The sequence below is a fragment of the Lepidothrix coronata genome, unplaced genomic scaffold (genome assembly GCF_001604755.1).
Source record: "Lepidothrix coronata isolate B3197 unplaced genomic scaffold, Lepidothrix_coronata-1.0 Scaffold122, whole genome shotgun sequence".
In the NCBI taxonomy this organism is placed as follows: Eukaryota; Metazoa; Chordata; class Aves; order Passeriformes; family Pipridae; genus Lepidothrix; species Lepidothrix coronata.
This window is the reverse complement of record NW_016690302.1, coordinates 1,503,071-1,519,781: the sequence shown is the minus strand read 5'-3', so window position 1 is coordinate 1,519,781 and position 16,711 is coordinate 1,503,071. Positions and strand designations below refer to the sequence as shown.

Here is a 16,711-nt window from a genome sequence, read left to right as displayed (position 1 = left end):
AACCTGACTGGTTCAGCTCACCACCAGCTTTCCAGCTGGGGCAGGAACAGTGAGTGGACTCAGAAAGGCAAAGGCAGGTCCCTATTTGAAGAAATAGGGACTCTCATTCCTCTGCCTCTCTGGTTTTTCTGCTGTGACTCCAAGGCTCTTATCTGACGAGCAGCAGCTCTGGCAGCAGCAGATGCTGAAGGCTGCAGGGTGTTACGGGGTCACATCCAGCTTCCAGCTGCTAAAAAAACTTCTTGTGACCTCTTAGTACCTATTTCAGGTCTCTGAGATTAAAAGGCAAGAGCTTGCTAGGAAAAAAAAAAATGAATAAACAGCCCAGCCCAGAAGCCACCCTATATCAATCCTTAAAGGGCAGAGCAGCAGGATGCTCTGGCACTTGATAACGTTACCTCTGTCACACAGCAACACTTTCTGCTGACTCAGGATCAGCCTTGACATGCTCAGAACCATCTACTTTTCAATTCTCCTCTTTTGCTTTCCTTTTCTCTCCCTGTGTGTATCTTTCCAAAGCCCAGGTATTTCTCACCTGCTTTTTCCACTCAGCCTGATTTGTTTCATGGTTTTTTGGTTTTTTTTTTGTTCTTGCCTAACCTGCCTTGTTCCTCCTTAAATACAGTTATTTGAGAGGTGTGCACTGCACCACACCAGCCAAACCTGCACGTCCAACACTCCAGTTTAAGCAGTTCAGCACTGCTGCTTAAACCCAGTTCTGCCTGAGCAAGTGTTTATGCCTAAATTACATCAACGTGGAAAGGCCCAAAAAGAATGTTCTAGTCAGATTTAAACAAGCAGTCACACATGGATCTCAAGACTCTTGACCAAATGTCTGCCTGTCTAAAATGCATCCTAATACATTTATGTCCCTCCAGAAGGGCTGGGTACACATCACTGTAATCTCTTGTTTAAATTCTAGTTGTTAAATGCATTTTATTTGCTCTGGGCAAATGATGCCTTTGTTTCCCTTCCAGCTCCTTGTGCAGCCTTCACGTGGCAGATACCTGGATAAAACTATCCCCTGGAGGGCCCAGGAAGCTTGAAATGTACCCTTGAGGAGCTTTTTGGTCATGTGGCAGTGCAGAGACTCCCTTGTAAAACAGAGACACTGTTTTACACCTGCACCAGTGCAGGACTTTAGAGGCAGAAAGGTTCCCTTGGATATTTTGTCAGAGCCTCCTCACTGTGCAGCCAAAAAAAGCCAAAGCATGTGCTGAACACCTTGATGCCTCCTCAGCTCTCTGCTCTGCTCCTTGCCTTTGCAATGCAGCTCTAACCAAATTACACACCATCTCCTTTCCTACATGGGCAGCACAAACACCCCTTGACTTCCTTGGAAACGGGGATGGCTTTAATTGCTCCGGCAGTGCCTTGAAATTCTCAGGTGGGCAAAGCATTTATTCCACCCTGAGCTGCACCAGGACGTGGGATTAACACACATGGCCTTTTATCTGCTCCTCACTCACCTCCCTGCAGCTCCCTCAAGACATCAAGTAGCAACAAATAGCAAGAAAATCCTTTTCCTCCTCAGAATTCCTTTTTATTCCACGGTTTATTTCCATGAGGTGCCTCCCCCTCAGCAAGGTAATCCCTCTGCTGTGGCAGAGACCAGGTTTTAACCTCGTGTTTACTGCTTTAAAATTGGACAGGCTCGTCTTGAAATAAAAGAAGGGCATCATTCACTGACCAAATTCACCATATTTCAGCAAATTATTCCAGGAACAGTATGTCCATACCTTGGACAGGAAATTTTGAAGAAAAATGAGCTGTAAACATCAACTCAAACCTGTATTAACTTCAAAGCTTAAAAGGGAAGGGAGCAAAGCACCTGGCAAGACACAGAGAGATCCCAATCTCCCCTTTCAGGACAATTCCCCTATCCTGAGCCTTTGCTTCTTTGTGTAGAGAATGATTTGTCCCCAGTTAAATGTCCTTTTATCCAGGGGCAATGCATACAGCAACTCTAAGGTGGCTAAATCCAATGAATCCAGGTATCCTCTGACAACTTGAAAGGAAGATCAAAGACAAACTCAGGACAAAGAGGCAGGTGAATTAAGGTGGCAGCTCTCAGCCCTGCTGGATTTAAGGCACCGTGGTGGCTGCTCTGCACTCCTGCAGGGCTGGTGCATTGGAACGATTCCCTGGCACGGGTTTGGGATGACCCACGAGCCACGCAGGTCACTGAGAACAAAGGTCAGCTAAACCTTTTTGCCCTCCCATGATGGATTTTAGATGGATTTGAGATGTTTCACAGGGCCGTGTGGCAATTTAGGTCACTTAAATACATAAAACCTCTTTCCGTGCTGACACATAAACACAAATTACTTCTTTTGTCACGCAGCATGACATGGGTTGTTTTTCTCCTGAACTAGTTTTTGATAGCTGGACTAACCATTCAATCTGCAAAACCACAAAACTTCTCTTCCCAAGAGGAATTACTGATGTTTCTTGCAGGAGAGAGCTGAACTGCAAGGGAACCAACAGTTCAGTTGAGGAAGCCCAAGAAGTGTACTTGACATAAAAATCAGACCATTATTTTATTCTGTGCTCTGCAAATTCATTTTTTTTTGTTTTTTAAATTTTTTTTTAAAGATAGAGATTCTAATTTCCAAAGGTGTTGGCACCCTCAGTTGCCATTGTGCAGAATCATTGCTCACATGGCCATTAATTAAGGCTGTTGTCAGCACTTCCATTCCAAACCTGCCTTTTAGGAGTTTATAACTCAGCCATAAAACCCGGCTCTGGGCTGAAATGCATCATGAAAGGGTCTGCCTGGAAGGAATCCATCCTTTTGTATTTGAGAGTCCCAAAAGCTCATAGCAGCAAACCAAGGATTTTATTCCAAAGGCTGCCACTCCCAAACCTGGGCTGCTTTTCATGAGTGCTGGGTGAGCTGGGCCTGCTGGACTGGCTCTGGGAGCTCCCTGGCAGGGTGGGCTTTGCACTCTTAACGTTGTAAATTTGAGGAATTATGAGGGTTTATGCTTCAGGGCCAAAGCCTGTGCTTAGTTTAATACCAGTGAGCACCTCTGCCCCCACTGTTCCCTGCTGGAGTATGATCCATATGGATTTCCCACCCTTCTCCCCCCACAACCTTCACTGGGCCTAATTCATACTCCAGTGCTCAGCTAAAGAGATGGAACTTGTCTCTCCAGGAGCACAGGTTAGGCTGCAAATGGTCCTCTAGTCCACTAGCAGTTGTAGTAGTAGTATTTTCCTACCTTTTCTCAGTCTCTTACTGAACAGGAAGTTTGCACAAGAGCATCCAAAACTACTTTTAGCAGAACAAAAAGTTATTAGTGGATTGCTCTTTGCAGTCCAGTGGAGCAGCTTCTGATTTCTTCAGTACCCACATGTGTCTGAAGCACACACAGAACCAGACCCTGGACTGTCCTGCACCCTCCACCTCCTTCAGTTCCCTGCTCCCCAAGAAGTTTCACGGCTCTACAGGTTAATTTTTCTTGTTCTAGAAAACAGGCAGTGCCTGCCAGGCTCAGCTGCTGCGCTCTGATCTGGCAATCCAGCGTAAAAGAGACATTTCAAAATTCCAGCTTGCTTTTTTTTCCCAGTGCAAAATTTCTGCAGCTGTATTTTTAAAGGATTAGAAAAGTTTAGGACTGCTGGCAACACGTAAAGATAATGCACCGTGCTCAGGACATCAGCTGACCCAGAGGTCACAAAGGAATATTCATGTTTGCAACTGGTTACCTTCCATTTATGAATTTCCACCTTCTCAGGACCAGAGTAAACATATCAAAACTAATAATGGGGTTCCTTTACAAGTCCAATCAGTCCTCTCTTCCAACACAAAAGAGACTGTTTCCCCCCACAACTTTCCCCAAAATAAAAACAAAAGAGAGGGGAGGTGGTAAGGGGAGAATGAGGAACAAAGGGAGGAAGAAAAAAAAACAAACCCACAGCACTGACAGAAATGTTCATTCACATCTCCCAGCATCCATATGCCAGTAACCATATCATATCACATAACCATATAACCATATCATAACTCAATAACCATATCATATGCCCCAAAATGGTACCTGCAAGAGGTCTCTCGGAAGGAGATGTTTAAATCCCAGTGGGTGTGTATCCTGTCAACAAACAAACAAACAAACAGAGAGGTCAGTGGCACGGGCTCAATGCTGCATCTCTTGCTACTTAAAAAGATCTGCTCCACCCCGACAACCCACCTATGGCCCCCCAAACCCAACCCCATGAGGAGCCCACAGCTGGCAGCACCCCCGGGTGAGCTGTGCAGCACCCACAGACCTTCCCCTTGCTGCATGCAAGAGGTGCAGGGACTGCAGGATGTCATCTCGACTCCCAGGCCACATTCAGAGGAAGCAGAACGAGCTCAGCGTTGACATTTTACGAAGGAAACCCAAATCTGTCTGTGCTGTGTCCCCTCCTCCGCACCCGCCCCGGCTGTAAATAAATTATTAGCAATTTCCCACCTCGGAAATTAATTCCACGTACTCTGTCACTCTGCCTGCTGACAAGCAGCAATAGCAGATTCCAGATGAACAGAGCAGCCAAGGGGCTTGGTTTTTTGATGGATTTTTTCTTTTTTTCCCTTTGCTACTAAGACAGCATCCACCCCAACCCAGAGGGAAAAGGCCGACGCTTGACCTTCTGTGGTCTGGGGTTCTCCTCTCAAAAGCAGGGAGCACTGATCTCCCCTGGCTCAGGGGATGGTCTGTGACCACCACTGTGTCTCCACGTCACGGTGATTGATGACAACCCCAGCCATCTGAGACCAGCCTGGCAAGCTGGAGTCCATATCCTCGCCCAAACCCCGCTCCCACGGCTCCCAGAGCCTGCCAGGGAACGTGCTGGGTCCTGGTTGGGCAGATAAATCACCTCCTGCAGATGCAGGTTCCCAAAGGGCCGCAGATATTCACGAGTAGCAGAAACCAAAGGCACTTTCTGCACATTTTGTGTAGCCCTGCAGCAACTCCTGCCTCTGCCCCCAGCAGAAAAAGCAGCGGTGCGTGGCTGTGGAGCATCTGGCTGCAGGAGGAGCCTCACCTAAAACCTGCTGGAGTAAGAGAGAGCCCTTCCCCCGGTCTGAATGGGCTGTGAATTGGGCCAGAAAACACTTCACCATGACCAGAGAAGTCGATGGGGCTTCACTCAGGTTTGAGTGTCTGTTTAAGTGCTTTCCCGCTCCAGCCTAGTCCTGAAATTACCTGAGAACAACTCTTAGCACGGAAATAATTTCACATCCAAGACATGCTGGCTGCTGCCAGTTTTACTAATGTGATGGCAGAGCTTTTGTGCTCTTCCTGCAGGTCTGACTCAGAAAGGAGTCTGGTTATTCTTTTAGGGGTGAATAGTTCTTTTTCTAGATATTAACGTCCACCAATAAAAGCCATTCTCAGAACTCCACTTAGCAGTGCCACGTGAGCCTAGTTTTTCCTATTCTTCTTCCTCAGATCTACCAGTCTAGGAAATCTATCCCAGATTTCCACCTTCCCAGCATTTCATTTGCGAACAGAAATGGAGCAGGCTCTTCCCAGCTCCTGAGCTTAAAGCAGGAACAGTTGCTCTTCCAAGTTAAAATTCAGAAAATGTTTGAAAACTTTCTGGAAAGGAAAGGTCAAAGTGGGACATTGAGTAAAACTTCCATGAACTGAAATCTGGTCAGACTCTGGGACGTATTTGGACTCTCCAGGTAAGCTGATCTGAATCCCAGGAACAAAGCAAATTCAAACCAGGCAAGAAAGGCCTAGAAGGGTCTGTCCTGCTCACAGGAGAGTGGAGCTGGTGATAAGCCTAATTTTGCACTGCTCCCTGGAATAGAAGATCTCCTACACACACAAAACCTTCCTAAACCCCCCTTTAATTCCAGCTCAGCACCTTGCACTGAGCAAATCAGACCCTGGCAGCTGCTCCCTGGAAGTTGAGAGAGCCCCAAGCCCAGTGGGACCAGCTGGAAATCAGACTGCAAGGCTGAAAGAGAACCTTGTGCTCCTCCTGCTTCTCTGTCCATAAAACATCCTTCGGCACCCTCAAAAATAAATATATATATATATATAAAAAATATATATATACCTAAAAAATATATATATCTAAAATATATATACCTAATATATATATACACCTTAAATATATATATACATAAAATATATATCTAAAAAATATATATACTTAATATATATAAAAATATATAAATATACATACACACCTAATATATAAAACTATATAAATATATATATTTTATATATATATATAATACAACTATACTATAACTCATCTAAAAGCTCCCATCCACACTGGGAACTGTGACCACTTCCAGCTCCCTGACCACATCCTGGGACTGCACAACCTGTGCCATACTGGGAGGGTCCACATCCCACCCCAGTGCCAAGGAAGCAGGTACCTCCCAGCCATGGCACTGCCAAAGGGGGCACAAGGCTGGAGGGTGAAATGATCTCAGCCTTCCATAAAACGTAACTTCCCGTGGTCTGTGCAGCTCCTGCAGTGATCCCAAGGCTCAGGGGAAGGCCTTGTCTCATGGTGAGACTCAGCTCAGCTCGACTTCAAAGCCCAAGAGCACTTTGTGAGAGAAGGAGGAGGGAAAAGCTCATCCCAAAGGAACGGCTCGGGATCCACAGCGAGGCCGAAACATCCGTCTGCCGAGATGGATAATTAAACACTCACATTTAGACAAATGAATAGGTGAGAATGAAATTAAATTCTCATTATCTTTTTTGGGGGGGAGGGGGGAAGGAGGGAGGGACAGGGAGCAGAACCGACACTCGTTCCACTGAGCTGGGCCGTTATCACCAATTAGATTTCTGAGCCTAATGTACATCTTGTTTGAACAGGTTATTCATCCAATTGAAATCAAATTACTAATAATTTGCAAAGTATCGCCTACACAGGCCTATCCTTGGGTTGTATGAAGAGTGGTGAGCAGGAGCCAGTCCCTTACAAATTAATAGCAGAAAAGGAGGAGGGGAGGAAATAAAATCCACAGTCAGGCAAGTGAAGGTGCTGCAGGTGCTGCTTCTCTCCCAACTCCTCACCCACCTGAGGGCTTGGACATGGTGTGGTCAGTTAATTGTTCCATAAAAATGACCAAATGGGTCCCACAGAACCAGCTCCCTGCAGAGCCTGGTCAGCAGGGAGGGGGGCCCAAGGGGTAATTCACTACCTGCTGCTTCAGGAGGGGCTGGAATGTCAGGGTTTGGCTTGAGCAAAGAATTAAACACAAAAAATACTAACAGGAAGGTCTGAGGCTATTCAAGGCATCTCTGGAGCCTCGACTGCAATGAGAATCCAGCCCAGAAAAGCAAGTGGCAGAGCTGGCAAAATAATGGAGAGCAGCTGGGATAGTTTTTAATTTTTAAGTTGTTTCCTTCCCTGTCATTTCTCTCTTACTCCAGCGGTCCCTGCAACATTTCAACCCCGGGGAAGGGGCCAGGAGTGAGTCAGGTGTCTCCCTGACATCCTGTCACCCTCATTCCCAGCTGAGCTCCTGCACTATGGCCAACCTGCTCCCTGTGCTGTCCCAGGTACACACTGCAGGAATCCAGGGACCCAGACACATCCTATGGAGCATGGGGAACACTGGGCAGCACCCAGCTACAGGAACAGGTCATTACTGCCAGAAAAACCCATTACAGCATCAGCTCTTACCCACAACTGTCCCTTCCTACTCCCCCTTAATTATAAGGCCAACACTTCCTTTGGATGGAGTTTGTCCGAACCTCTCAATTTTCTAGGCCACAGAGAAGAGAAAAATATTGACAAGGTTTTTCCACATCCTCTGGTTTAGAAGTCTGACCTGAAGGGACAGCGCTGGTAAAAGGGAGAATGAGGGAATTTCTGCACAATGGGCACAGCCCAACACCACCAGGATCGCTGGGAATTCAACATGCCCTGGGTGCCACCACCGTGCACGGAAACACGGAATTCACAGTGCTGCAGGGAAGCAGCTTGGGGAGATGGACCTGCAGGTGCCATTCTCCTGGATGCTGGGTCAGATGGACAGAGCTGGCCCCTCTCTCCTCCCTGCTCTTCACAATTATCACTGTCTCAGCTTCCAGAGTCTCCCTCTATCCATGTCAGGCTATTTTCAGGCAGCCACCACCATTAAGAAGCTCGTGCAGGCAATGAGCAGGAGTTCAGGAAACCTCACCCATGGCTGGAAGAATGGCCCTATTACAGCAAGAACTTGGACTTGGGGCATCTGGGTTATTCTCCACCATGGAACTGATGTCAGATACAGGGAGACATGGAGAGCAGCCAAGAGCACTTGTGGGTCAAGGTTTCATTTCCTTTCACTCTTACACTTCACCTTTCTTGCAGGTCTTTTACCTCCCTCCTAAGACAGGAGGGATTTCTTGCTGTTTATTATATTTTATCCTGAAGCATCCCTGAGAAGTGAGTAGCCATTTTCTCTCTCTCTTCCCCCTCAAATCCATGTCCTCATTAGGTCAGTGACACGCTTCCTGGCACTCTGGACCAAGTCCAGCCTTTGCTTCCCAGAGGGATCTTTAATATATTTATTGAATACGGTGACTGTTGTTAAGTGGTGCATGGTTCAGAGGGGAAGAGGGAAGGGAAGGAGGGAGGAAAGAGAAAGGAGAAGAGAAAATAAAGAGCTGCAGAGGGAGGAAGAGGGGACTGATAGAATAAAACCAGTGAGAGCTGTGAAGAAGTATCATAAAGCAGCAAAATGTGTCTCCAGCCACAAGAGGGGCCCTGCCTCCCTCTTCTCGAGTCCTGGCAATTAGGAGAAGGGCTGTCGAGTCTGATCTGAGAGCCTGAGTCCCGCTGGAGCCCAGAGCCCTGCTCTGTCACGTCTCTCTCCAGTTGTGCAGTGCCTGGCAGAGCCCTGTCAGCTCAGCCCAGGCGAGGAGCAGCGTGGTGTGGCACATCCTGCCACGAGACTGAGCTCCAAAGGGAGCAGGGATGTCACACAGCTCTCATCCCGAGGCTGCTGGGGAGCATCTTGGGAAGAGGCCAAGCGAGAGAAGGCAGGCAGCCCTGTGCACATCAGCTGGGAAGGCACTGGGACCTCGTGGCTCTGAATCACAAGCAGGTGCATGAGACAAACATAATGGGGGGTGCTCAGGTCTGATCTTCAATCAATTAGGGAGTCAGAGAGCAGCAGCCTTCTGGGAGGTAGGAAATAGCTTTCCACTTAGGAAGGCAGGCAGAGGGAAGGCTGACAGTGCCAGCCATTAAGGCTTCATGGAGGTCAGTAATTTCCCTATTAGAAAATGGGTGCTGAGCGAGGGGAAGGCTGGAAAGCTGTTCAGAGAGGTGAGGGGAGGGCAACTCACCCTGTCTGGGCTCCATCCAACGTTCCTGTGTGGACAGGGGCAAGGAGACAGCGTCCCACCATGCCTTCTGTAAGCACCTTCCCTCCAAATGCTCTTCCCTGGTTTGAAATAACTCTAATCCCACGCCAGGTGTTAGACACTGGGGTCATACTGCTGACACAGCCAGAGAAGGGTGTGGGGGGGAAGTGACCTAAAAACAGGATGAAGGACTTGAAGGGCAGGATGAGGTTCTCCAGAAATCTGCTTCTCGTTGCACAGACACCCTGTTACAGGACAGCTTTTGTTATTTCTCCTCAAAATGGCTTTTATCTCAGTTCATTATTTGGCGAGGAACCCAGCCCGTTGTGTGCTCTCATTGTACAATCTGCTACTACTTTTGCTCCCAATTCTCTCTTTTTTTTTTTTTTTTTTTAGTAAAAGAATTTCAAAGGCAGTTTTGCCACATTTGCACCTCTCCTGCCCATTCCTCAGCCCCGTGTTCGTGTTCACTGATATCCCACAAGGGCTCCTTCAGAGACAGGTCAGGTCAAAAACTTTCACCATTTTAACAGGTGTTTAAGCATTACTGCCTCTTAGTCTTAGCCACACCATCACATTTTGCTGGGGACTTAAACAAAGCTGCTCCTAACCCACCCTGTTAAATCTCAGATGCTCTGATTGCATTTCTCCTCTTCTCTTTCCCTCCCCTCCCACACTAATGAAAGAGGCCAGTCTTTAAAATAGAAATTAAATTCATGCACCCACAAGACAATGCTGGGCTTAAATCCAACAGCATGTGAGGATCTTTACTGTTAAAGCTGAGCCTTATTCTCTGGCTGCACTGGCTTTCATCTCCTTGGTGTTTTTTGGGATAACATAATACCCTTGAAGGCAGTTTTCACCTCAGGGTGGAAAAGCTCCCGAGCTGAGGTAATGCATTTATCAGTGCTGGTTGGAACCTCCCTGTGAGTGTAAGGGAGTTAATGCTCTCCAAACTATTGCAGGGCAATGGAATCTGCAGCCTCCAACTTAGAATCTGGGAATCATTAAGGTTGGAAAAGCCCCTCTGTTATCACCAAGCCCAACCTTTCACCCAGCACTGTGTTCTCCACTAATCCCTGTCCCCAAGTGCCACATCCACACATTTTTTTGAATGCTCCCAGAGAAGGTGGTTCTACAACTTCTCTGCATGTCTTATTTGGTGTCTAGGATAACCCAGAGATGGGGTAAAAAAAGAGAAGACTGGCCTAACTTTCAGTTCAGCTTGCTGGGGAGAGGCAGCTTAGTTAACTGCCTGTGAGAAAGGAAAAAGGCAAAGGGTTTTTTTGCCTCTTTCTACCTGAATTCTGCCCTACATAGTCCTTGTAGCAGTGCAGCTATGTCAGTATTATTTTGGCTAAAATAACTGTACAGGTTGACATTGGTACAGAAATGCCCAATATTGACACCATTCTTTTTCCCCAAAGGAAAAACGATGTTCCCAGCCAGACAAACATCCTTACCAGGAGTCAGGAAAGCTTAACCAAACCATGGGAGTTTAGACAATGCTACTGTTGCATGTAGGCAGTGTTGTAAGAGAGCAAGATCTTCAGGAAGCTGAAATCTGATAGGAAGAAAGAGGATTTTTCCTCTGCAACATTGTCCCAATAACCCTTGGAGCTGAGTGCCTGGAGCCTGTGTCAGCACGGTGACACGGTTTTGGAAGGACGTGGTTGTGAAATCATTTGGCATCCACTGAATGCACTGACTTCAGTGGGAGCTACAGGTCTCTGCTCCTTTCTAGGACTGCAAGAACCTGCCAAGGCAGGTTTCCTCTGCCTCAGATCTCTTCTGAAGGCCACCACCACGGGCAAGATCACAGAGGAAATCAGTGTCAAAGGCGATGGTGCAGGACCGGCCAAGAAACTAAACTTCCAAGTCCTTTTCTAATCCCCAGAGTCTTTTCTTCAGACCTCAGAGTAACAGAAAGCATTCCCTCGTGCCAGCAGGGGAAGGAAAAACAGTCAACACAGGTGAAACTGGGAGCAGGAGAAAGCAGAAAAGGCACCAATGTTGAAAGCAGTGAGGCAGGTGTTTATGATGGCACGGGCACACAGGGGGGGCAGCCAGGGGTGCAAAAGAGGGAAGCACAGGTTTGCTCAGGCCCTGACCTTGTTTTCCTATCACAGTTTAACCTATTTCTTCCTCTCAGTGGGGGACAATAAACCCTCAGCCCAATCCATGCCCATCAGGGAGGACACAACAGGTGAATTAAAGCAGAAAGCAGATGGGGCAGTGTCTCTGCCGGGTCCCAGCTGTCGTGTCTGAGCTGTCTCGCCTTTATGCTGGGCTGTGTCTCCAGAGCCAGCCCCATCCCACCTTCCACCCCACTCCCTGCCTGCTAATGACACTGGGATCACAGCCAGAGCCTGCTCCTTCCAGCAGGGCTGAGCAGGAGTTGGGCCAAGCTTCCCATTCATGGCTCTGGAACAGCTGGAAACGGCCAGTCCTCCCCCTCTTTGGGGCAGGGGGACCCATTTCCAAGGGACAAAATGCTTGGAAGTGCTGGAGGATTGGAGCAGTCGATGTTCCCTGCCTGGGCACCAAGCACTGAATTTCTTTTCTCCTCTTCTTCCTGCACTCATCAGGAATGCTGCCTGCCCTGTTTGCTCCAGCTATTCCAGCTTTCCCCCCCCACACACACACTGCATCAGAGCTCCCAGGAAAACAAAAAGGAGAGCAACTGTACAAAAGCAATTAAGAGCCTAATCTACTTGGTAAGAATCCTGTCCTCCTCTGAGGAAACAAGACAAAGCTTAAACAAGAGACCTTCAGACAAACTGATTGAGAACTACTGGAGAGCACGGCAATACCAGGCTGGGGGACCACTGCCTAATAACCACTAAGTATTTTTCCTTCATTTCCTAATAAGCAAGGCAAAGCAATTACAGTAATTAAAGATTTAAGATAAGAGCACTTTATATTTGGGGGGCCCAGCATATCAATTATACAGTTATCATGTTGTTCTCCCTCCTAATGAGACAATCTAGCACTATAATTTCGCAGCATTAAAAGCATAATTAAAGGGGGCAGGAGAAGAAGGGAAGTTTACCAAAACTGATTAGGAGGGTTTCCTCTCCTCAGTGGCTCCTGTGCACACACAGAGCACAGATGCATTCCCCAAACACCCTTCCATTTCCAAGAGATAACCCTGGAACATGGCTGTTGGACAGCTGCAATGATAAACCCAGGCTTTAATTACAGGAGGGTTTTATGGGAAGAGCTGGTTGCTGGTTTTGTTGTTTTTCTGCTGTTTTCTCCCTACTCCCAAGCTCTTGGTTGCTGAATGTGTACCAGCATCTGTTGGAAGGTAAGGGGGAAATAGCTTATCTTCTCAGAGGCAAGAAACACATAAAACATAAGGAAAGCAATTACATGCCTTCAGTTCCCACTCCTCTGTTTTTATAGGGCTTGTCTTAGAATCTGAGTGATTTTATGCATCAGAGGGAGATGACAATCAAGATGAGTGGCAATGATATGCATGGGAGGCTGAGGCACAGTGCCTTTAGGTATCTATTTTCCTGTAGTTACAGCTTTTCTGAACTTCCTGTTTTTTTCAGAGGGATGAGAGAACCCAGAATTTTGCAGCTGAATATTGTGGCCACTCAGACCACACATGAGAGCCCAAGGGACAGTTACCATAATATAACTTAATCCCTTCTCCTCCTCCTCCTCTAATGCTGCACAATTCCAGGAGAAATGTGAGTGGTACTGGGAAAAACAGGATCAAAGTATGTAAGCACTGAGGTGAGCCCTCACCTGGGTTACTCTTTCCTGCTGCAACTTCATCACTTCTACATCACTACTACAGAGGTTCTCAGGATGCTATTTGACACTTGTCCTTCAGGACATAAAATACCACACACTGCTGCTCCACACCTCCTTCCCAAACTTTGCTCCCCAACGCTGAATTATCCAGTTTATATTACATCTGAATTTGGGGACAATTGAAAGCAAAAGGTAGGATTTTGGACCCATGCACCGCTGTGTGCTTTCAGACAGCTCTGTATAAGCCCACAGAGGAGTTTTTGGTCACGCAGTTCTTTGGCCACAAAGGCACAGAGAGTGAAACACAATTTACAGCCTGCAAATCCAGATGCCTTGAGGGCAAACATGAGGCCACACAGAGCCCCACTCGCCCCAAACAGGGGTGAGTAAAGAGAAAAAACAAGACCCAACTACTCTTTCTGAGCTATAATGTGGCATTTGCACTCCAATTTCAGGCCCTGGGGGTCACTCCACAGGGCAGTGTTGGCTCACAAAGGCTGGTCACCTGCTGCCCAGTTCTCTGTGCCTTTGCTCCTGCACTTCAGCACTCCCTGGCAGGAAAAGTACCTTCTTTTCATGATACTGATGTGGAGATCCTCCTCCTGCTTTACTTCGGGGTGCTGACCATTGCTCTTGTCGCTCTCTTCGCTGTCGTCGCTGTGCGAGAAAATCGAGGGGAGCTCTTTCTTCGGGATCCTGGTGGGAGGCAAAGGGATCGTCCTCTTCTCTGCCAGGCGGCCCCGGTTCTGGAATTAGTTGCAATGGGAAAGGGCAAGAGGAGGAGAGAAGAAAACAAAGGACTTGGTCAGGAAACTCAAACCCAAGGAGCTCCTCTCAAAGAGCTGCCCTGAGAAGGCAGCACTGTCAGTCCCACTGTTAGGTGGGTGGGCAAAGGCCCTGCTCACTTTGCAAGAGGCTTTGCAGCAAAGGCACAGCTGTATCTAATTCCAGTTCTAATCAAGTCATGCCCTTCCAGCCTCTCCCACCTCTTCACTCCTAGCTCGTGTCTGATCCACATCAATAGGAAAGGGAGATGGCACCAATCTTTCTCTCCAGAGTATTTCCTACCAAACATTGCACATTAACACAGTGGAGTAAGTTCAATTAAACCTCTGCCAGTAGCCCAGGGAAGCCATGATCCAGATAATCCAGAGCACTTCTGACTGTAAAGGGGGAAAACTGCCTGTGTCAGCCAGCAGCAGGTTCCTCTCACACCACTGAACAGTCCACAGCAACTTCAACCTGAATTACTGAGGCTACTTCCCACTGCTCCTCTGCATGTTGAGATGGACTGAGCCTTGCAGAGATGTCCCTCAGTGTTCCTCCCTCACCAACTCACTGGACATGGCACAGCTATGCAGAACTCCCAGGAGGCCTTTTCCCTCACATTTACAGAACCTGGCACAGCATAACCCTGGTCCCAACCTCCTCCTCTCTTCAAGAAGTGAGATGTATCACAGATCACCCTGTCCCTGCAGCCTCTGTGCCTGATCCACAAGAAGACACAAACCCAGTGCAGCCTAAGCCAGACTGTGCTGGGCTTTAGCTCCCACTGGGACAGAACAGGTTTTTAGGATTGGGGTGTTTGGCTCCATCTGTGACTGACCAAGACAAGAGCCATAATATGAGCAGTCCCAGTGGAAGATGTACACTGGAAACCCAGGGAGACTGTGGTGTCATTCCCCCCCCAACCCATCCCAGAATCTAAAATTTTAGCAAACAAAATGGTGAAACTGGGATGGGAACCACAGAGGGGGAAGTGAAGCACAGTCCTGCGCACGTGCTTTGTACAGGAAGAAAGGTGTGTGGAACAGGCTGAATAAGTGCAGAGTAACACTGAATTAATAACAGTTCCTCTGAAACATCGATTCCAACTTTCCAAGTAAACCTGGCAAAACACAAAGGTCCTGGGAAAGCCAGTCAGGCTCTCTGCAGGGGAGAACCAGGAACACTAAATGATGGAAGAGCCCGTGCTTTTTTTAAATTAAATAAATTAAGAACCTTCCACAAATACAAAACAAAAAACTTGTTTACTTCTGTCAATAAATTCCAGTTGTGCTCATTAAGGGGAGTCCTAATCGCTGTGATAATTAGCTAAATCCATCTGGAAGGCATCACCCCAAGGAGCCACGTTAGAGCTTTCCCACCCTGATGCAGGTCCAAGCCAAGAATGCAGCTGTCTGTGAACAGCAGACACCCAAGGGAGAGCAGAGCAGAGGGCCAAGCTGGCATAAAAACGGGAAAACACGTCCACAAGGAGAAAGACACGCACTTTATACACTCTGTGTGTGTCTCCAACCCTCATGTGGGAGGTGCATTTCCACCCCTGCCCCTCTCCTGCTCCAGTGCAAACAGAGAATGTGCACCAAGTTCACCCTCTGCCCAAAGTCACCTCGGGAGCACGAGCTCACTCGGAGCCAGAAGGACAGCAGGGAGGTGAGGAGAGAAAGGGAAAAGCCAGGGGATGGAAAGGAAAAGCAAGGAGGGCAGTATTTGCACCAGATTTCTGTCACGGACCAGCATGAGCTTCACCACCCAAAGCTTTCTGTGTTTTTCAGGAGTTGCAATTAGAGGGGACGGGGAGGGAGGGGGGTGCAAATTTCCGCTCCGGAATAATTGGAAATCGCTCTCTGCTGTGGCTTCGCGGGCTAAAGAGAACGGCACAGATCAGACACTAAAAATCATTTTATGGCCATTATGGCACCTCGGAGCAGTTAGCAGGTCTCAGTGACTGCCCAGGGACTCGTCAGCCCCGAGCAGAGTGAGAGGGCAGCAAACAGGGAGGCGCTGAGCCCACGGAAACAGCCCCCAGGCCACAGCACGGGTCGCCCCTTCCCCTGCTCCTCAGGGTGCTTTTTCTTTGCCTTTCTGTAAATTGTACCCTTACACCTAAAGCTGCTGCACATGCACACACATATATAACATACAGATATTGCAGATGTACCTATATAGGTAGCACCTAACACATCTTCCTTTAAAAGGCAAATAAATGAGCGTGAATGGAGGAAGAGAATTTGCATCTGCAGCGACCTCTGGTCACAGGTGACCTGCCCTGCTTTTGTAGGACGACAATAGAACCAGAGTGGTTCCAGTGTCCCTGCAAGCCCCAACATTCCAGCCCCAGCAATGCATTTATTTTTTTTAAGTTCTGTTTACTCTGTACTTTGCTTTTTTTTTTTTTTTGCCATCAGGTTTGGGGTGCTTTTATTTATTTATTTACTGCGTCTCTCAGTTCGCAGAAAATTAAAATAGACTGAGGCAATCAATTTTGCCTTTTATATTCATCTATAGTCAGTTTTGAATCAATTGCACTTTCTTAATCTGTTTAGAGGCATTCACCAGTAGATACACATTACTTTTAAATTAAGCACAAAGGTAGCCAGAAGCCTGGCCCAGAACCTGCTGCAATCAATTGCCTTTCCATTGACTTCAAAGGGCACTGGTCCAAGCTGCAAACAAAACAAAAAACACACTCCAAAACACACTAAGGAATCTTTCCTGGGTTTTGCTGAAGTTTTTTTTTTCAGTTGTGCAGATAGATTACAGAACAGCAATGTACCTGCAGAGGTGAGCAGTGGGTTGAGACACCTACAGTGACTCCAATTCAGGGTTATCAAGTAACCAGT

The 16,711-nt window shown here is 47.5% G+C and overlaps 1 protein-coding gene across 1 annotated transcript in view; it reads right to left on the bottom strand.

Moving 5' to 3' along the window:
• Positions 1-16,711, bottom strand: part of SAMD11 (sterile alpha motif domain containing 11) — a 115,461-nt gene that overhangs the window by 67,373 nt on the left and 31,377 nt on the right. The window contains exons 4-5 of the mRNA XM_017825686.1: positions 13,653-13,831; positions 4,044-4,094 (exon numbers count right to left, since the gene is read on the bottom strand). Of these exons, the coding sequence (XP_017681175.1) occupies positions 4,044-4,094; positions 13,653-13,831 (230 nt within the window). The remainder of the gene's footprint in view (positions 1-4,043; positions 4,095-13,652; positions 13,832-16,711) is intronic.